A 21,841-nucleotide genomic window follows, 5' to 3' on the forward strand; every position below is an offset into this window, starting at 1 on the left:
GGGTTGGGCAGAGAAGATGGCCCGGGGGTAAGGGGTGCGGGCACCCGGGGTGGTCAGCGGGGTTGGGCGGGGAATCCAGGTACCCGGGGTTTGAGGACCGGGTGCCCGGGGGTGACGGATTTGGGCGAAAATTCGTGGGAAAAAGAGAGAAATTGGTGGATTTCGTGGAGGGGAAGGTGAAGTTGGATGGGTGGAAGTCTAGATCCACTTGAAACCAAAAAAATCCATGGATCAAATCCAACAAAACCTCATCAAACCAACAAATCACAAAAAATGGGGCTATTTTTGGTGGGGAATTTAACAAATCACCAAAAATGGGGCTATTTTTGCTGAGGAATTTTCAAAATTGGGGAAGAACACAACATAATTAGGCTAGAGAACAAGAAGGGGACTCTAATTTCGTGAGAAACCATGGCTCATGATACCAAAATGTTGTAGGGTGGAACCCTAGATGGAGATCTTTCACGAATTGGAGGGGAAATCCCCAAGAACAAGAAGAACACAAAGGCGGAAAACAAGAGGAACACTCAAATTGACTTGATCCAATCACACATGTGCTAGATCCAATCACACAAAGAGAGATACAAAGGTCCAAATCCAACACAAAAAGATACAAGAGGTAACTAGTTCATCCCAATCCTATGAGGAAATAGGTCTTGATGATCCTATGATAGGGATCCTTCTCCAAGAGGAGGGCTTGATCTCTAGGAGAAGGTCTAGATCTCCAAAAGAAGGAAGATGAGCAAAGCTCTCTCTTTGTCTATCAAATACTTTGCTATCCCCTCTAATGAGCAAGGTGAGAAGTATATATAAGCTAGGGACGAATTGGGGGTAAAACAAGGGTACATAGGTAAATTATCCAGAAATATGCGTAGCTACGGTGGAGGGTCCGGGCACCCGGGGTCAAGGGGTTCGGACGCCCGAGGGTCACCTGGAGACGGAGGGCCGAGCACCCGGGCGTCCAGGGGGCCGCGCCCTTGGCGGCTGGCGGGGCCGGGCACTCGCTGGTGACGGTGCGGGCACCCGGGGGTGGATGGTGCGGGCACCCGGGGTGTCCATAGAGCTCTGATGCTTCACGTCTTGGGGTGCTTTTTCCTCCTCCAAGGAAGGGCAGTACCCAAGCACCGGTCCACCCACTATCAAATTATCAAAGTAACGAACGCGAATCATATGAGCGTGATGAAAACTAGCTTGACGATAATTTCCATGTGTTCTCGGGAGCGATTCCTTTATGTAAGAGTTTGTCTAGACTTTTCCTTTGCTACAAAAAGGATTGGGCCATCTTGCTGCACTTTATTTACTTTTATTACTTGTTACCCGTTACAAATCACCTTATCACAAAACTATCTGTTACCGATAATTTTAGTGCTTGTAGAGAATACGTTACTGAAAACTGCTTATCATTTCCTTCTGCTCCTTGTTGGGTTCGACACTCTTACTTATCGAAAGGACTATGATAGATCCTCTATACTTGTGGGTCATCACTTCTCCCTTCTTGGATGGTGTAGATGTTCTCTTGCGCTTGAACTCCTCCTCGTTGTTGATGAAGCTTCGGTAATACCTATACATGCACACGAGAGAGATGTCAAGTAGTATACCATCCTCGAAGCGGTCAAGTGAACATGTGTAAAGGAGATGATTAACCTTTACGTATGTGGAATAGATGTGGCACGTGTCACTTGTCGAACAGACTCTTGATATGGTAATGTTCATAGGATGCTCCGCATCATAGATGCTTTTATTAAGAGATATTCTTTCGGTATCAACAGCTATCCAAAGAGAGTGTGTATGGGTTCATTGTATTTGGTGCAAAGTGACCTACTACGGTTATAGTAGAATTTAATTCCTAGTTTGAATGGTCTAAACCTTGCGCTTGACCGTAGAGGTCGTTAAATAAAATATGGATATTCTGGTCTGATGATTACAGTTGCATTTTGGAAACTTTCAAAGGAAATAACATTTTTCAATGCCCACTGGGAAGTACTCAAATAGACCTGGCCATGGGCAGCTCGGCCCGGCCGGCCCGACCCGACCTGGCCCGAAAAAGTTAGACCCGGCCCGGCCCGACGCTGCTCCCGGGCCGGGCTCGGGCCTAGATTTTGAGCCCGGTTGCCTGGCTGGGCCAGGCCTGGGCCCGGCATTTTTGCAGTTTTCTGAAGGGGCCTGGCCCGAGGCCCGAGGCCCGGCAGGCTTTTGCATGTTCGGGCCGGGCTTGGGCCCAAAAACTAGGCCCGATGGCCGGGCCGGGCCGGGCTCGGGCCCAGGTTTTTTGGCTCGGGCTTGGCTAAGCCCGGCCCGAAGCCCGGTCCGGCCCGATGTTTGGCCAGGTATATACTCAAGCGTAGCCTCTCTTTAATTTTTTTAAAATAAAACACCAGGCTAACGACTACTAATAGTGGGAGTAAGGCTACTCATAGTGAAGAGCATGTGATACTAGTGTATAATAGTATTTTTATAGTGCATAATATCACATAATAGTACCATATATGTGTTTAGATAAGTTTATTTATTAGCATGCATAATGCATAGTAGCATAGCATTTATTATGATACGATATCTATCTATGTTACTCCAATTTTCTTTTTTTATTTAATTTTCTATCATGTCAGCGTTTTTTATAGTCCCAAGTGTATGATACTGATTATGTTACCTCTACTATGATCAGTTTAACTTAGCTAATAACTAGTGTAGTCAAAGGCAAAAATTGCTTATGTGACATGTATTTAATAAGAAGAGATGTGTTTATAGTAACATAATATGTTATTTTAACATAACACTTCCCAAAAAAATGAGTCTACAAGCTAATAAATGAAGACAAATATGACAGTACTACGAGCATTGTTAATAGTATAGCTAGCAGCTGGCTATAAGCCAGTGCCATGTCATCTACAATCCATCTTATATCCAACATGTACAATAGTAGATCAAAAGAGTGTACTATTTTTTTTGTTATGTGGCACACCTTTCATTCTCACAAAGTGCTAGGAGCACGTGCTAGAGCTGGCTCTTCACGAAGATCCCGCGTACCTTCTCTCTCCTCTTCTCTTTCCTTCAACTAAGTACAAATATACTATTTTATTCCTTATAGCCCGCTGACTCAGCTCTATTGTACTTGCTCTACTATGTTACTTTGCACTATAAAAACAGTAACTTAGACCAGCCTAATAGTATAGCGAGCTGCTGATAATATGAACATGTCATATCATCAAGATTTAGTATTATTAATTAGTCATACAATAGATAGGGTTGGCCATAAGGTTATAACTTTTTCTTGCTAGTTTTCCTTTATCTCTTTTCTCACAATAAATGATTTTACCTAGGAGCACGCATAGAGACTGGTTCTTGTATCAGAGCTCACTTTTACAAAAAAAAAATCATGTTTCTCTTCTCCACATAGGTAAAATTGCCATGTAAGTGGGTTTATGGTCCACTGTTGTACTCTCTCTGTCCCAAAATTTTTGTCTTAAATTTGTCTAGATACGTATGTATCAAGTTAAGTTTTAGTATTAGATATTCCCTCCGTCCCATAATATAAAAACGTTTTTAACACTAGTGTATTATGGGACGAAGGAAGTACATATGTATCTAAACAAATTTAAAACAAGAATTTTAAAACGGAGGAAGAACTTGTTAGCAGCAATAAAACATGGGCAATGATCAGTGTCGGTGCGTCGGCCCAAATTTGGGCCGGACGCGTAGCAGCCGTCCGATCTGTATCATGGGAGTCGTTGGATCTCGCCTGGTAGTTAGAAAAAAAAGGCCCTCGCCTCCTCATCCGCATGACTCCGTCCATGTCCGCGGCTCCGGCGAGGCGAACGACCGCCGGCTGCTCGCATCTCGCCGCCTTGCTGCGCTGCTCTTCCCCGATGTTTGCCAAAGAACTCTCCCCCGGTCACCATTAATTTCGGTTGCAGCTCCGACGTCGCTGGTTTCAATCCAACCCCGCCGATCTGTTCGAACCCCCGCCGTGGACGCGCTATGGTCCTAGTGCACCGCCTACCATCCCTTGCCATTGACGCTCGTCGCACGGGTTTCGCCAGGAACGACGGCCATCGGTCTTTGCCTAAAAAAAGAATGGATGTAACAAATTTCTCGCCCAGTCGTAGCAAAACCTGACGGCGGTTGCAGCAAAAACTTCATCACCATCGTCATCGGTCGAAGCTCCATCATGATGGATGTAGCAAAAAAATCTCATTAGTCGTAGCAAAATCGGACGACGGTTGCAGCAAAATGCCGTCGACGTCGTCGCGGGTTGCAACTTCACCATGAACGCATGTAGCAAATTTAATCATTGGTGGAAGCAAAAATCGACGACAGTTGTAGCAAAACGCCGTCGCCCGCGTCGCTGGTCACAGCTCCGCCGTGAATATATGTAGCAAAAAGGCTCCATGATTCCAGCATCTAAACATCACGGTTCCAACATTTGAACGCCATGTTGCAACACTTCCCTCCCCGTCGCTTGCGGTGACTCTCATGGCGGCCGTCGGTTGCAGCATCGGCGCCACTAGTTCTAGCATCTGCTCGTCGTGGGCGTAGCACCCCCTGTTGCCCTGGTCGTGTCCACCGCTGTGCGAGCACAGAGCAGAGAAGAGACATGTGGAGAGAGGAGGGGAATAAAACATGCTCGGGCAGGAGCTCTCATGGCTGCCTTGTAGAGAAAGAGAAAGGAGGACGAAAAGGCAAAGGAGAAGAAAGAGTCGCGTGGAGGAAGAAGATAAGTCATGTGAAAGGCCAGGTGATGGACCCCGCACAAAAACGTATGGCCAGGGATAATCGACTGGATTTCTATCCCAGCGCGCGCACGCGGCCGGCGGAAAGTTAGTACGGACTGCCGGCGGAAAACGTTTCCCATAAAACATACCCGACTCCCTCTGGTCTGAGCCTCAAGCTTTGATCATTCCAGTCCTTCCCTCCAACTTCTATACGCCTCTCGCACCTGTGGTGCGCCGTACGCAAAGGCATGGGTGCCGCTGGGCGGAAGTTGGTCGCGCTACCGGCGCTCGGGTGGTGGCTCGTGGTGGTCGGCACCGTCCGCCTCGTCTTCGCCTGGTCCGGCTTCTTCGACGCCTGGGCGGTCCGCTACGGCACCTACTCCAACACGCACGGTGCGCCCTCGATCTTTCTCATCTTCCTGTATACATGTAGCCTTGGCTAACAAGCGTGCGCGCGTGCAGTGACTGATGTGCATGCGCGTACCGTTGGGGTGTGGACGCTTCTGTCGTGCACCCTCTGCTTCCTCTGCGCCTTCAACCTCGACAACAAGCCGCTCTGCGCCGCAACTCTCTTGTCCTTCGTCTACGCCTATGGCCATTTCGTCGCGGAGTACCTGGTGTACCGTACCATCACCGCAGCAAGCCTCGGCACGCTCGGCTTCTTTGCAGGTGACTAAATGGACTCTGCGCTAATGATCACGGTGCGGTGTATCTAGTACTCCCTCCGTCTCAAATTAAGTGACTCAATTTTATACTAGGTTTAGTATAAAATTAGTACAAAGTTGAGTCACTTATTTTAGAACGGAAGGAGTAGATAGATACCAATAACTGGTTGCAGTGAAATCCTCCTCCTAAAGATGACTTGCTCAGAACATATACTTAACCAGTTAATCTCTTGCATGGATGTAGTTCTTATTGACTTTTAGAAAATTTGACTGAGCTTATAGAAAAAATATCTGCGCCCATAATTTTAAATAAATATCATTAGATGGACCATGAGATATATGTTTATACTGTATTCTCTCTTATGCTTGCAGTCCCATCGATCATATGGACGCTAGTCCATTGGAGGAACACTCTTGGCTACCGTGCTACGAAGCGGTCATGAGCTTGTTCCACTGTTACCGCCTCGTCAATTGATGGGGCCTTCAGAAATTGCCAATGAACAGAATAAATTTCGCTGCAAATCTGTTTTTGTTTACTTTTGTCGTGTGTACACTGTATTATTCCATCCATGAAACTATTAAAGGAAGAGTACCGACACGGTTTTATGATCTCTTGTTATGCCTTTGCCACTCTACTTTATGTGTCATGAATAGGAATAGGAACTCTCCGCTGCCATGCACCCTATATGAATAGTAAAGTTTTTAAAAATACAAAAAAAAGTAATCTAAAAATTCGGGGTATCACACCTGGTCAACCATTCTATTCCTGTGTAAAGTTCCGTGAAGAAATGACATCCATAGTACTCTCAGCAAAAATGACAAAAAACAATTCTATAAAAAAATGTTTGAATGAATTGTAAGTTGGACTATATTTTCTTCATTGTGAATATCACGGATTTAATTTCTTCGCGGAACTTCGTACATGAGTAGAATGAACGACCAGGTTTGGTACCCAAAATTTCAGAATTTTTTTTCTAGTTTTTTTATTTTACCATTCATATGGGGTGCATGGCAACCGAGAGCTCCTATGCATTTCCGCCTTCATTTATTACTTTATAGTCATTTTCCATATGAAGTTATACATGATGGTAAAATATTATGTTACTTACTTTATCTCTTTCGTCTTTAATTACTTCCTACATAAAAAAATCATGTGATATGCATGTTATGATCTATGTTACTCCCACTAAGAATAGTCTCAGTCATGCCGTGAGAGCTATCTTGATCGCCCCCAAATTCGAAGTTAGACTACAAATCCGAGTATAAAAACGAAACGGATGCATCACTTCGGGTTCATTCGGTTTGGAGGAATTAAAAGGAAAAAACAATGCATGATATCAGTTTTTAGGTTTTAATCCTCACCTTCGCTTCCGTCGTCACCGCCGCCGCCGCCGTGTGCTTCCTCACGCGTCACCGCCGCCGCTCGTGCGTCCCCCGCACTGGTCGCGCCACCTCCCCGCTAGCCGTCGCTTCTCCCGATCGCCATCTTCCTGCTAGCCCCGCCCGCGATCTGATACGTCCATTTTGCATCATGTTTTTATATCGATATTTATTGTATTATGGGCTGTTATTACATATTATGTCACAATACTTATGACTATTCTCTTTTATTTTACAAGGCTTACATGAAGAGGGGGAATGCCGGCAGCTGGAATTCTAGGCTGGAAAAGGAGCAAATATTAGAGACCTATTCTGCACAACTCCAAAAGTCCTGAAACTTCACGGGAGCACGTTTCAGAATATATAAAAAATATTGGGTGAAAGAAGTATCAGAGAGGGGCCACCCACCGTCCACGAGGGTGGGGGGCGCGCCCCCTACCTCATGGGCCCCTGGTGGACCTCTGATGCCCATCTTTGGCTATACGGAGTCTTTCGTCGAGGAAAAAATCAGAAGCAAACTCACGGGACGAAACTCCGCCGCCACGAGGCGGAACCTTGGCGAAACCAATCTAGGGATCCGGTGGAGCTGTTCTACCGGGGAAACTTCCCTCCGGGAGGGGGGAATCATCACCATCGTCATCACCGACGATCCTCTCATCGTGAGGGGGTCAATCTCCATCAACATCTTCATCAGCACCATCTTATCTCAAACCCTAGTTCATCTTTTGTATCCAATCTTTGTATCAAAACCTCAGATTGATACCTGTGGGTTGCTAGTAGTGTTGATTACTCCTTGTAGTTGATGCTAGTTGGTTTACTTGGTGGAAGATCATATGTTCAAATCCATTATGCATATTAATACCCCTCTGATTATGACCATGAATATGTTTTGTGAGTAGTTATGTTTGTTCCTGAGGACATGGGAGAAGTCTTGATATAAGTAGTCATGTGAATTTGGTATTCGTTCGATATTTTGATGAGATGTATGTTGTCTTTCCTCTAGTGGTGTCATGTGAACGTCGACTACATGACACTTCACCATTGTTTGGGCCTAGAGGAAGGCATTGGTAAGTAATAAGTAGATGATGGGTTGCTAGAGTGACAGAAGGTTAAACCCTAGTTTATGCATTGCTTCGTAAGGGGCTGATTTGGATCCATATGTTTCATGCTATGGTTAGGTTTACCTTAATACTTCTATTGTAGTTGCGGATGCTTGCAATAGGGATTAATCATAAGTGGGATGCTTGTCCAAGTGAGGGTAGTACATAATCACCGGTCCACCCACATATTGAATTATCAAAGTACCGAACGTGAATCATATGAGCGTGATGAAAACTAGCTTGACGATAATTCTCATGTGTCCTCGGGAGCACTTTCCTTTATATAAGAGTTTGTCTAGGCTTGTCCTTTGCTACAAAAAGGATTGAGACATCTTGCTGCAACTTATTTACTTTTATTACTTGTTACCCGTTACAAATTACCTTATCACAAAACTATCCGTTATCGATAATTTCAGTACTTACAGAGAATACCTTGCTGAAAACCACTTATCATTTTCTTCTGCTCCTCGTTGGGTTCGACACTCTTACTTATCGAAAAGGCTACGATAGACCCCCTACACTTGTGGGTCATCAAGACTCTTTTCTGGCGCCGTTGCCGGGGAGTGAAGTGCCATTGGTAGGTGGAATTTGGTAAGGAAAAATTTATATAGTGTGCTGAAATTTACTGTCACTTGTTACTATGGAACATAATGCTTTGAGGGGCTTGTTCGTGGTATCTTCACCCCGACCAGTAGAGCAAAGAGTTGCTCCTCAACCTACTGAACCTACTGAAAATGTTTACTTTGAAATTCCTTCGGGTATGATAGAGAAATTGCTAGCTAATCCTTTTATAGGAGATGGAACATTGCATCCCGATTTGCACCTAATCTATGTGTATGAAGTTTGTGGATTATTTAAGCTTGCAGGTATGCCTGAGGATGTTATCAAGAAGAAGGTCTTCCCTTTATCTTTAAAGGGAGAGGCATTGACATGGTTTAGGCTATGTGATGGTTTGGGATCATGGAACTACAACCGATTGAAATTGGAATTTCATCAGAAGTTTTATCCTATGCATCTTTTTCATCATTATCGTAATTATATATATAATTTTTGGCCTCACGAAGGAGAAAGCATCGCTCAAGCTTGGGGGAGGCTTAAGTCAATGTTATATTCATGCCCCAATCATAAGCTCTCAAAAGAAATGATAATTCAAAATTTTTATGCTCAGCTTTCTCTCAGTAATCGCTCCATGCTCGATACTTCTTGTACTGGTTTTTTTTATGATGAAGACTATTGAATTCAAATGGGATTTATTAGAAAGAATTAAACGCAATTCTGAAGATTGGGATCTCGACGAAGGTAAGGAGTCAGGTATAACACCCAAGTTTGATTGTGTTAAATCTTTTATGGATACTGATGATTTCCGTGAATTTAGCACTAAATATGGACTTGACTCTGAGATAGTAGCTTCTTTCTGTGAATCCTGTGCTACTCATGTTGATCTCCCTAAGGAGAAGTGGTTTAAATATAATCCTCACATTGAAGTAAAAGTACTTGCACCTATTAAAGTTGAAGAAAAGACTATTACTTATAATGATCATGTTGTTCCTACTGCTTATATTGAGAAACCACCTTTCCCTGTTAGAATAAAGGATCATGCTAAAGCTTCAACTGTGGTTCGTAAGAGTAACACTAGAACACCTACTCCCTTTGAGCAAATTAAAATTGAACCTAGTGTTACTATGGTTAAATATCTCTTGGCCGATAATATTGATGGGCATGTTATTTACTTCTGTGATGAATCTGCTAGAATTGCTAGACACGGTACTAAAAATAAACATAGACCTGTTGTAGGCATGCCTGTTATTTCTGTTAAAATAGGAGATCATTGCTATCATGGCTTATGTGGTATGGGTGCTAGTGCAAGTGCAATACCTCATTCCTTATACAAAGAAATTATGCATGATATTAAACCTGCTGAGATAGAAGAGATTGATGTTATAATTAAGCTTGCCAATAGAGATACTATTTCACCAGTTGGGATTGTTAGAGATGTTGAAGTCTTGTGTGGGAAAGTTAAATATCCTGCTGATTTTCTTGTTCTTGGTTCCCCACAAGATAACTTTTGTCCCATTATATTTGGTAGACCCTTCTTGAATACTGTTAATGCTAAGATAGACTGCAATAAGGATATTGTTTATGTTGGTTTAGGGGATATGTCTCATGAATTTAATTTTGCTAAGTTTCGTAGACAACCCCATGATAAAGAATTGCCTAGTAAAGATGAAATTATTGGTCCTTCTTCTATTGTCGTGCCTCCTAGTGATCCTTTAGAACAATATTTGCTAGACCATGAAAATGATATGTTTATGAATGAAAGAAGGGAAATAGATGAAGTAACAGAGACCTATTTTGAAGCACAACTTGCCTGTTGAAATCTTAGGGGATCCTCCTCCACCTAAGGGTGATCCCGTGTTTGAGCTTAAACCTTTACTTGATACTCTTAAATATGGTTATCTTGATGAGAAAGAGATATATCTTGTTATTATTAGTGCTAACCTTTCGGAGCATGAAGAAAAGAAATTATTGAAAACTCTGAAGAAGCACCGTGCTGCTATTGGATATACTCTTGATGATCTTAAGGGCATTAGTCCCACTCTATGCCAACACAAAATAAAACTGGTGAAAGATGTTAAACTGGTTGTTGATCACCAACGACGGTTAAATCCTAAGATGAAAGAAGTGGTAAGAAAAGAAATACTAAAGCTTCTAGAGGCAGGTATAATTTATCCCGTTGCTGGTAGTCAGTGGGTAAGTCTTGTACATTGTGTCCCTAAGAAGGGAGGTATTACTATAGTTCCCAATGATAAAGATGAATTGATCCCACAAAGAATTGTTATAGGTTATAGAATGGTAATTGATTTCTGCAAATTAAATAAAGCTACTAAAAGGGATCATTACCCTTTACCATTTATTGATCAAATGCTAGAAAGATTATCCAAGCATACACATTTTTTGCTTTCTAGATGGTTATTCTGGTTTCTCTCAAATACCTATGTCAAAATAGGATCAAGAAAAGACAACTTTTACTTGCCCTTTCGGTACCTTTGCTTACAGACGTATGCCTTTTGGTTTATGCAATGCACCTGCTACCTTTCAAAGATGTATGACCGCTATATTCTCTGACTTTTGTGAATAGATTGTTGAGGTATTCATGGATGATTTCTCCATTTACAGAACTTTTTTTATGATTGCTTAAGCAACCTTGATCGAGTTTTGCAGAGATGTGAAAAAACTAATCTTGTCTTGAATTGGGAGAAGTGCCACTTTATGGTTAATGAAGGTATTGTCTTGGGGCATAAAATTTCTGAAAGAGGTATTGAAGTTGATAAAGCTAAGGTTGATGCTATTGAAAAGATGTCGTGTCCAAAGGACATTAAAGGTATAAGAAGTTTCCTTGGTCATGTCGGTTTTTATAGGAGGTTCATTAAGGACTTCTCTAAAATTTCTCGGCCTCTGACTAATCTCTTACAAAAATATGTTCCTTTTGTCTTCGATGATGATTGTGTAGAAGCATTTGAAATACTTAAGAAAGCTTTGATTTCTGCACCTATTGTTCAGCCTCCTGATTGGAATTTACCATTTGAAATCATGTGTGATGCTAGTGACTATGCTGTAGGGGCTGTTCTAGGACAAATAGTTGATAAGAAACTAAATGTTATTCAATATGCTAGTAAGACTCTAGACAGTGCTCAAAGAAATTATGCTACTACTGAAAATGAATTTTTAGCAGTTGTATTTGCTTGTGATAAGTTCAGACCTTATATTGTTGATTCTAAAGTAACTGTTCACACTAATCATGCTGCTATTAAATATCTTATGGAAAAGAAAGATGCTAAACCTAGACTTATTAGATGGATTCTCTTGCTACAAGAATTTGATTTGCATATTATTGATAGAAAGGGAGCTGAGAACCCCGTTGCGGACAACTTGTCTAGGTTAGAGAATGTTCTTGATGACCCACTACCTATTGATGATAGCTTTCCTGATGAACAATTAGCTGTGATAAATGCCTCTCGTACTGCTCCATGGTATGTTGATTATGCTAATTATATTGTTGCTAAGTTTATACCACCTAGTTTCACATACCAGCAAAAGAAAAAGTTCTTCTATGATTTAAGACATTACTTCTGGGATGACCCACATCTTTATAAAGAAGGAGTGGATGGTGTTATTAGACGTTGTGTACCTGAGCATGAACAGGAACAGATCCTACGCAAGTGTCACTCCAAGGCTTATGGAGGACACCACGCTAGAGATAGAACTACACATAAGGTATTGCAATCCGGTTTTTTATTGGCCTACTCTCTTCAAGGATGCCCGTAAGTTTGTTTTGTCTTGTGATGAATGTCAAAGAATTGCTAATATTAGTAGACGTCAAGAAATGCCTATGAATTATTCACTTGTTATTGAACCATTTGATGTTTGGGGCTTTGATTATATGAGACCTTTTCCTTCCTCTAATGGCTATACACATATTGTAGTTGTTGTTGATTACATTACTAAGTGGGTAGAAGCTATTCCAACTAGTAGTGCTGATCATAACACCTCTATTAAGATGCTTAAAGAAGTTATTTTTCCAAGGTTTGGAGTCCCTAGATATTTAATGACTGATGGTGGCTCACATTTTATTCATGGTGCTTTTCGTAAAATGCTTGCTAAGTATGATGTTAATCATAGAATTGCATCTCCATATCATCCACGGTCTAGTGGTCAAGTAGAATTGAGTAATAGAGAGCTTAAATTAATTTTGCAAAAGACTGTTAATAGATCTAGAAAGAATTGGTCCAAGAAACTTGATGATGCATTATGGGCTTATAGAACTTCATATAAGAATCCCATGGGTATGTCTCCGTATAAAATGGTTTATGGTAAAGCATGTCACTTACCTCTTGAACTAGAACATAAGGCATATTGGGCCATTAAAGAGCTCAACTACGACTTCAAACTTGCCGGTGAGAATAGGCTTTTTGACATTAGCTCACTTGATGAATGAAGAGCCCAGACTTATGAGAATGCCAAACTATTTAAAGGAAAAGTTAAAAGATGTCATGATAAAAGGATACAAAAGTGTGAGTTTAATGTAGGTGATTATGTATTGCTATACAACTCTCGTTTAAGATTTTTTGTAGGCAAACTCCTCCCTAAATGGGAAGGTCCTTACATCATCGAGGAGGTCTATCGTTCCGGTGCCATAAAAATCAACAACTTCGAAGGCACAAATCCGAGGGTGGTGAACGATCAAAGAATCAAACATTATATCTTAGGTAATCCTATAAATGTTGAAACTAATGTTATTGAAACCGTAACCCCGGAGGAATACATAAGGGACACTTTCCAGAACCTTTTAGACTCCGAAAAGGAATAGGTACGTGGTACGGTAAGTAAACCGACTCCAAAACAGTTCTAATGGCAATTTTTCACCTTGTGTGCCCTCCGGACTCCGTTTTCTTGCACGATACTTCTTTTGGTCGGTAAAAATTCATTAAATAACCTCCCGAAGGTTTTGACCACCGTATCACGCAAATATCCTCTGTTTTTATTTCGAGCTATTTTCTGTCAGGGTTGTCGAGGCCAGGCATCATGTCTTCTCCTTCCTCTTCCAACAATGAGGGAAACGATGCTTGGCTAATGAACATAGAGCTGAAGAGAGAACAGCCCAGAGAGATCAACAAGGATGATGGGATCAAGAAGGCCGCAGGGGATCAAGTTCCGACAATAGTAGAAGAAAACATCGTTCAACCCCGTCACAATCTCTTTACCCCAACGGAGATTGAAGCTTTCAAGATGATTGAGTTAGCTCGCATTCAAAACAAATATCTCACAAGTGAAAATATTTTGTTGAAGGAGCATATCATCGCACTCAAGGGTATTATTCACAAATTGGAGGATCTCCTATGCTCGATGTGCGATTATCCATCATCACCAATACCTTCTTCACCAACAAAGAAGGAGACATAATCACATGGGTATGGGCACTCCCCTTGGCAACTGCCAAGCTTGGGGGAGTGCCTCGATATCGTATCACCATCACACTTTTATCTTTACCATTTTTCTTAGTTCGATCCTTTTGGTAATATCTTGATCTAGTAGAATAAAGTTTTAGTATGATCTAGTTCTTTAGTTTTGCTTTATGATCCTTCTATGTAATCGAGTCCGTGAGCTATATATAATAAAGATTAGTGTTGAGTCAAGGGCTTGATTATTTTGCTATGATCTTGAGGGAATAGAATAAAAGAGAAAGAATAAAAAGAAATAAAAATATCACATGGATCTTATGGAGAGTAATGACTTCACATATAAAGAGTATGATGAATAAAATTGTTGAGAGTTGACAAACATAGTTTTGGTCATCGTTGCAATTAATAGGAAGTAATAAAGAAAGAGAGAGAATTATTCAGCAGATGGGGTCTATGGAGTGTGGCATTCCTCTGACAGAACTCTCCGAAGATAAGCTGCTTGCCCCGAGGGAGAATTCTCAGCCCAACATCTGATGTCTCGGTTCTTCACTTTTATGTGCCTTCAGCCTCTCTTTACTATCTGGTTGTGTGGCGCCAGTCATATTTTATTTCTTCTTAGGTTTTATTCCAAGTGTGAGTCGTTGAACCAATTTTGGTATGAATTGTGCTGCTAGTTCATGGAATATTATCTGTTGGAATGTGCGTGGTATTGGCTCCGATGAAAAGCATTTGGCATTGCGTTCTCATATTGATAATTCGGGGTGCTCGATAATTTGCCTTTAGGAAACAAAACGTGATCACTTTGATCATTCTTATCTGCATAAGTTTTGCCCGAAACGTTTCGATAAATTTGCTTTTGTTCCCTCGATAGGTGCCTCGGGTGGGCTTCTGGTTATTTCGAATAGTGGAAGATTTTCAGGTTCAGTTTCTTTCTCAGCGCAATGGGCGTTAGTTATCTCGTTTAAATCCATGCACTCGTCTCACGCTTGGACCCTTGCAAACATCTATGGCCCATGTTCGGAAGAAGAACGTTTAAATTTTGTCTCATGGCTATATGATGTGCAAATTGGTGCCTCGGAGGATTGGGTCCTTATGGGTGACTTTAACTTCATACGCTCTCCAGCAAATAGAAATCGTCCCGGAGGAGACTTGGCCGATATGATTACTTTCAATGACATCACTAGATCCCAAAGTTTGGTGGAAATTCCTCTTTGCGGTGCTACGTTTACATGGAGTAATATGCAGCAAGAGCCCCTCTTAGAACAATTGGATTGGTTTCTCACGTCGAACCATTGGACCTCCTCCTATCCAAATACGACGATAAGAGCGCTTGCGAGACCAGTTTCTGATCATGTTCCTTGCCTTTTCTCTGTTCAATCCAATTTCACTAGATCCAAGCTGTTCCGTTTTGAAAACTTTTGGATATCTCACCAGGGCTTCAGAGATGTGGTCACGAATTCGTGGACGTCTCCAGTTCAGTTTGCTGATCCAGCTAGATGAATTAATGGCAAGCTAAAAGCGCTTGCTCACGCCTTGCAATAGTGGAGTAAGGCCCTCTCGTGTCTCTCTTTACTGCTTGAGAACTCCGAAAAAGCCCTGAAACTCTTGGACGGCATTGAGGAGAAACGACAGCTAGTTCTTCATGAATGGAATTTCAGGAAAATTCCCAAAGCCCACATTATTCGTCTTCAATATTGCAAACAACAATATTGGCGCAAAAGATGTACTATTCGTTACATCAAATATGGGGCTGAAAACACTAAGTTCTTCCAAAGAATGGCCACAGAAAGGCATAGATTTAATTCTATTGCCGCTCTGACTCTTGACAATGGGGTGGTGTTGGAGGATCATGACAACAAAGCTGCTGCTCTTTTTCATGCTTTCAGAGATAGGTTGGGAGTTTCTATTCCACTTGAGATGAAGTTCAATCTGGATGTTCTTGTTTCGGCCAATGTTGATCTTACTGACCTTTCTCGACCTTTCTCTCATGACAAAATCGATAAGGCAGTCAAGCATCTTCCTATTGACAAAGCACCGGGACCAGACGGTTTTAATGGGTGTTTTTTGAAATCTTGCTGGGAGATAATCAAATTTGATTTTTATGATCTTTGTCAAAGCTTTTGGGAAGGCAAAGTTTCTTTGGATTGTCTCAACTCGTCCTTAATCACCCTCATACCTAAAAAGCTAAACCCTACCACAGTGAATGATTTTCGTCCCATTTCTTTGCTTAATTGTTGTCTGAAGTTGCTAACAAAGCAGCTAGCCGATCGCCTTCAAAAAGTTATTCTCAAAATCATTCATGAGAATCAGTACAGATTTATTAAAGGTAAATCCATTCAGGACTATTTAGCTTGGGCTTTCGAATAGATTCATCAATGTGAGCATTCTGGCAGAGAAATTGTTCTCCTAAAACTAGATTTCGAAAAAGCCTTTGATCTGGTGGAGCATGATCTGATTTTTTCTATGATGGAAAAATTGGGGTTTGATAACAGATGGATTCATTGGGTCAGATTGTTATTGGCCTCTGGACATTCCTCGGTGCTGCTGAACTCTGTTCCAGGTAAGGTGACCCGATGTCGCCTTTATTGTTTATCTTAGTGGTGGAGTTATTGCAATATGTGATTAATAATGAGTTTACTAAGGGCAATCTAAGCCTGCCAATCCCGCGACAGGGTAAATTCCCCATCATTCAATACGCGGACGACACAATCATTATTCTCCCAGCCTGTAAGGAACAATTAATTCTCCTCAAGCAAATTCTTCAAGATTTTGTTCTCTCTTTGGGTCTGAAAATTAATTTCCAAAAATCTATTTTGGTGCAAGATAGGTAAAATGCCTTTTACTTACCTTGGCCTCCCACTCGGCACCACCAAGCCTACTATGACTGATTTACCACCTCATGTGGATCGAGTGGAGAGAAGACTATCCAACACATGCTCTCTCCTTTGTCATGCTTCCAGGATAACTTTGGTCAACTCTATTGCTACTTCTATGATCAACTTTGCTATGTGCACGCTGCAGCTCAATGCAGTTTTTTTGCAATACTTCGATAAAGTGAGACGCAGATTTGTTTGGACTAAGAAGAATGATCAAGGTGAATCTTGCAACTCTTTGGTTGCATGGCAAAGAGTTTGTTGTACCAAGGCACATGGGGGGCTTGGTGTTATCAATATCAAAGTTTAGAATCAGGGTCTCATGCTCAAATTCCTTGATAAATTCTTCAACAGGGATGATCTACCATGGGTAAGACTCATATGGGACTCTTACTACCCAAACTCTGTCCCTCACGCGTCTCCGATTTGTGGTTCTTTTTGGTGGAAACAAATTTGCAAGCTAATGCCAATTTTCAGAGGCATATCTTCTCCGTTGGTTGGTAATGGTAAGAATATTGCCATGTGTCATGACAAATGGCATGAGGTTCCTTTGGCTGATCGTTTTGCATGCCTCTTCTCTTTTGTCATTAATGAGGACTGCTCGGTGGGAGAATTCTATGCAGCTATTGATTGGTCGGACATGTTCCACATTCCCCTCTCACCAGAAGCGTCCGAGGAACTTTAATCAGTGCTTACATTTAAGCCGGAAAGTCTAAATCACTCGGATGCAGTGGATTCTTGGACTTATGTCTGGGGGCAAGCGTATTTTCCCAAAAAATTCTATGAGCACTGTCATAAAGACATTGTGGCGCCGCCTCCATTTTCTTGGATATGGAAGTCAAAACTACACATGAAACTTAAGTTTTTATGCGGTTTTTGCTGGCAGACAGATTGAATACTAGGAATATGCTCACAAGGCGACACTTCAACACCAATAATGGGTTCAACTGCGTCCTTTGTAGCTCTGGGGTGGAAGAAACTATTGAGCACTTAATTTTCACGTGTCCCTTCAGCTCTTCTTACTAGTTGAAGGTGGGGATCGATTGGAACATGAACCACTCCAGAATAGAAGCCATCCAAGCTACCAAACGATCTGTTAACGGGGAACTCTTCTTTGAATTGGTGGGGATTGTGTCTTGGAATATCTGGAAGGAAAGAAACAATTTTATTTTCAGGCATATACCACCATCTTTGGCAGCCTGGAGAGAGAGAACCAAGGAAGATCTCCTTTGGCTCAAATTTAGAGTGGACAAAGCTCATTGGGACTACATAACTTTATTTGCCCTATCTTTGCAACTAAATCCCCTCCACTGATCTTTTCAGTCTCCCTCTCTTTTGGGTTAGCTCCCCTTAGTTGACACTAGCCCTTCCCTCCTTGAGGGCTCTCCCTCAAGAGCATGTACATACTATGTAACTATGTTTTGATTTAATTCAACACAGTAGGAGCCTCTCCTGCTGTTTTCAAGGTTAAAAAATAAAGAAAGAGAGGTTTTCACATATAAATATACTATCTTGGACATCTTTTATGATTGTGAGCACTCATTAAAATATGACATGCTAAAGAGTTGATGTTGGACTAGGAAGACAACGTAATGGGTTATGTTTTCTTGCATCTGAGATAAATTATATTGTCATGGATCATCCAACATGTTGAGCTTGCCTTTCCCTCTCATGCTAGCAAAATTCTTTGCACCAAGTAAAGATACTACTCGTGCTTCCAAATATCCTTAAACCTAGTTTTGCCATGAGAGTCCACTATATCTACCTATGGATTGAGTAAGATCCTTCAAGTAAGTTGTCATCGTTGCAAGCAATAAAAAATGCTCTCTAAATATGTATGATTTATTAGTGTGGAGAAAATAAGCTTTATACGATCTTTTGATGTGGAAGAAATAAAGGCGACGGACTGCATAATAAAGGTCCATATCACAAGTGGCAATATAAAGTGACGTTCTTTCGCATTAATATTTTGTGCATCCAACCATAAAAGCACATGACAACCTCTGCTTCCCTCTACGAAGGGCCTATCTTTTATTCTTGTCTATTACTTCATGCAAAGAGTCACGGTGATCTTCACCTTTCCTTTTTACATTTTATCCTTTGGCAAGCACAATGTGTTGGAAAGATCCAGGTATATATAGCTAATTGGATGTGAGTTTTCATGAACAATTATTGTTGACATTACCCTTGAGGTAAAAAGTTGGGAGGCAAAAACTATAAGCCCCTATCTTTCTCTGTGTCCGATTAAAACTTCATAACCATAAATATCGCGTGAGTGTTAGCAATTGTGAAAGACTAAATGATGGTTGAGTATGTGGACTTGCTGAGATGCTCTTATATTGACTCTTTTCTATGTTATGATAAATTGCAATTGCTTCAATGACTAAGATTATAGTTTGTTAGTTTTCAATGAAGTTTCTGATTCATACTTGAGTATGTGAATGAATTGTTACTTTAGCATAAGAGATCATATGACAATATATATATGTTGTTGTTCTAAGAATGATCATGATGCCCTCATGTCCGTATTTTATTTTATCGACACCTCTATCTCTAAACATGTGGACATATTTTTCGATTTCGGCTTTCGCTTGAGGACAAGCGAGGTCTAAGCTTGGGGGAGTTGATGCGTCCATTTTGCATCATGCTTTTATATCGATATTTATTGCATTATGGGCTATTATTACACATTATGTCACAATACTTAAGACTATTCTCTCTTATTTTACAAGGTTTACATGAAGAGGGGGAATGCTGGCAGCTGGGATTCTGGGCTGGAAAAGGAGCAAATATTAGAGACCTATTCTGCACAACTCCAAAAGTCCTGAAACTTCACGGGAGCACATTTCAGAATATATGAAAAATATTGGGAGAAAAAAGTACCAGAGGGGGGCCACCCACCGTCCACGAGGGTGGGGGGCGCGCCCTACCCCCCTGGGCACGCCCCCTGCCTCGTGGGCCCCCTGGTGGCCCTCTGATGCCCATCTTTGGCTATATGGAGTCTTTCGTCGAGGAAAAAATCAGAAGCAAGCTCACGCGACGGAACTCCGTCGCCACAAGGTGGAACCTTGGCGGAACCAATCTAGGGCTCCGGCGGTGCTGTTCTGCCGGGGAAACTTCCCTCTGGGAGGGGGAAATCATCACCATCGTCATCACCAACGATCCTCTCATCGGGAGGGGGTCAATCTCCATCAACATCTTCATCAGCACCATCACATCTCAAACCCTAGTTCATCTCTTGCATCCAATCTTTGTATCAAAACCTCAGATTGGTACCTGTGGGTTGCTAGTAGTGTTGATTACTCCTTGTAGTTGATGCTAGTTGGTTTACTTGGTGGAAGATCATATGTTCAGATCCATTATGCATATTAATACCCCTCTTATTATGAACATGAATATGCTTTGTGAGTAGTTACGTTTGTTCCTGAGGACATGGGAGAAGTCTTTCTATAAGTAGTCATGTGAATTTGGTATTCGTTCGATATTTTGATGAGATGTATGTTGTCTTTCCTCTAGTGGTGTCATGTGAACGTCGACTACATGACACTTCACCATTGTTTGGGCCTAGAGGAAGGCATTGGGAAGTAATAAGTAGATGATGGGTTGCTAGAGTGAAAGAATCTTAAACCCTAGTTTATGCGTTGCTTCATAAGGGGCTGATTTGGATCCATATGTTTCATGCTATGGTTAGGTTTACCTTAATACTTCTGTTGTAGTTGCAGATGCTTGCAATAGGGGCGGCGGGAGGATGGACCCCAGGCAGGCAACGGAATCCGGATTGTTTTCAAAAACAACGGGGCCAGCATCGCCCCTTAACCCGGCTCGCGCTTGACCGGGTCGCTCAACCCGGCCAAGCCCTGTGACCCGACCGAGCTCTGCAACCCGGCCAGACTCCTCAACTCGGCCCCAACAACCAGGTTCAAGACTTCCCGAGCAAGCCAGCGCCACCCTTGGCGTGTTCTCCAAACCCGTTCGAGGGTCAGCGGCCGTCCCAACCCAGCCGTATGATGGGACGAGTCTCCACCAACTGATGACCGAAGCCACAGTACCCCGCCCATGCCTCTGGTCAGCCGAACGAAGCAAAAGTGCCTCTCACCTACCCGTTGACCAAGGCTAGCGTAGCAACAGTGCACCCGACGTGACCCATGACGCCAACAAGCGGCGAGCTAATGGAACGGCACTGTAGCCGACTCAACTCGGCCACGCCCTTACGATCGACAAGGTGGTGCACAGTGCCCCCTAGGCGCATGGGGCCCGCGCCCGGAGAACCCGGCGAGCCCTGGTACCCGGCGGGTCCCAGCGCCAGGTTCCCGGAAACTGACAACCCGGCCCTATGTCCTTATAACATTACCCTTGTATCCCTGGGGGTTGACATAAAACCCCCCAGGAGCCCCATACATGCGGGCAACCACCTCATTCACACAGGCGATCACACACACACACACACACACACACACACCTAGCAAGCAACACCTGAGGAGAGGGAGCAGCCTAAGCCTTGGCCAGACCTCCTTCTTCCTCCATACAGCTCTAGGAGCAGCTCTGTACTGTTACATATAAACCACACTCGGCAGGACAAGGGGTGTAATCTCTCCGGAGAGCCCCGAACCTGGGTATGTCTTGCGTCCCGGGCTCGCTCATGCCGACCTCACCTCTGGAGCCCACATGTGCCCTCGAGCCTCCTCCTATCTTTAGCCATCCCTTGGCATTTGCCGTGCGCCCACCACGACAATTGGCGCCCACCGTGGGGCAGCTCGAGGTCCTGGCCGGGAGCATGCTTCAGACGGGGATCTTCTTCGACTCCGACGAGCCCGTCACGCTGGCGGACGACGTCATCGACGCGCTCGCCGCCTCCTTCGCCACGTTGCACATCTCTGACGCGCCTACGGACGACGAGTACCCCCGCGAGGTACTTAGCTTTTCCGACTCCCCGCTCCCCATCAACGACGACGCTCCCACCGGTGCGATGGACCTTTGCGTGGAGGTTTTCGTTACCGACATCGATGCCTCCTCATTGTCGAGCGCAGCAAGGAAGGCCGCCGAAGCTAAGGCCGCGGCGGATAGGGCCGGCTCGCCCAACTCGCTGCGAGCCATGATTCAGAGCCTCCACGTTCTCATCGGCACCGACATCGACGCCTCCAACATCGCCGA

General features: G+C 42.9%; 1 protein-coding gene across 1 annotated transcript; it reads left to right on the forward strand.

The window, feature by feature from the left end:
• Positions 1 to 4,834: 4,834 nt before the first annotated feature.
• LOC123130664 (ergosterol biosynthetic protein 28) lies at positions 4,835 to 5,988 on the forward strand. The gene is made up of 3 exons (XM_044550495.1): positions 4,835 to 5,105; positions 5,175 to 5,381; positions 5,750 to 5,988. The coding sequence occupies exons 1-3, from the start codon at positions 4,961 to 4,963 to the stop codon at positions 5,818 to 5,820; spliced, it is 423 nt and encodes a 140-aa protein (XP_044406430.1). The 5' UTR covers positions 4,835 to 4,960; the 3' UTR covers positions 5,821 to 5,988.
• Positions 5,989 to 21,841: the final 15,853 nt, after the last annotated feature.

Source organism: Triticum aestivum, chromosome 6A, assembly GCF_018294505.1.
Source record: "Triticum aestivum cultivar Chinese Spring chromosome 6A, IWGSC CS RefSeq v2.1, whole genome shotgun sequence".
Classification (NCBI taxonomy): domain Eukaryota; kingdom Viridiplantae; phylum Streptophyta; class Magnoliopsida; order Poales; family Poaceae; genus Triticum; species Triticum aestivum.

What these genes read in the sequence shown, in the direction of transcription:
- LOC123130664 (XM_044550495.1), top strand. Translation starts at nt 4,961, where the DNA reads ATGGGTGCCGCTGGGCGGAAGTTGGTCGCGCTACCGGCGCTCGGGTGG. An exon ending in CACCTACTCCAACACGCACG is followed by an intron (nt 5,106 to 5,174) that starts GTGCGCCCTCGA and finishes GCGCGCGTGCAG; the next exon opens with TGACTGATGTGCATGCGCGT. An exon ending in CACGCTCGGCTTCTTTGCAG is followed by an intron (nt 5,382 to 5,749) that starts GTGACTAAATGG and finishes TTATGCTTGCAG; the next exon opens with TCCCATCGATCATATGGACG.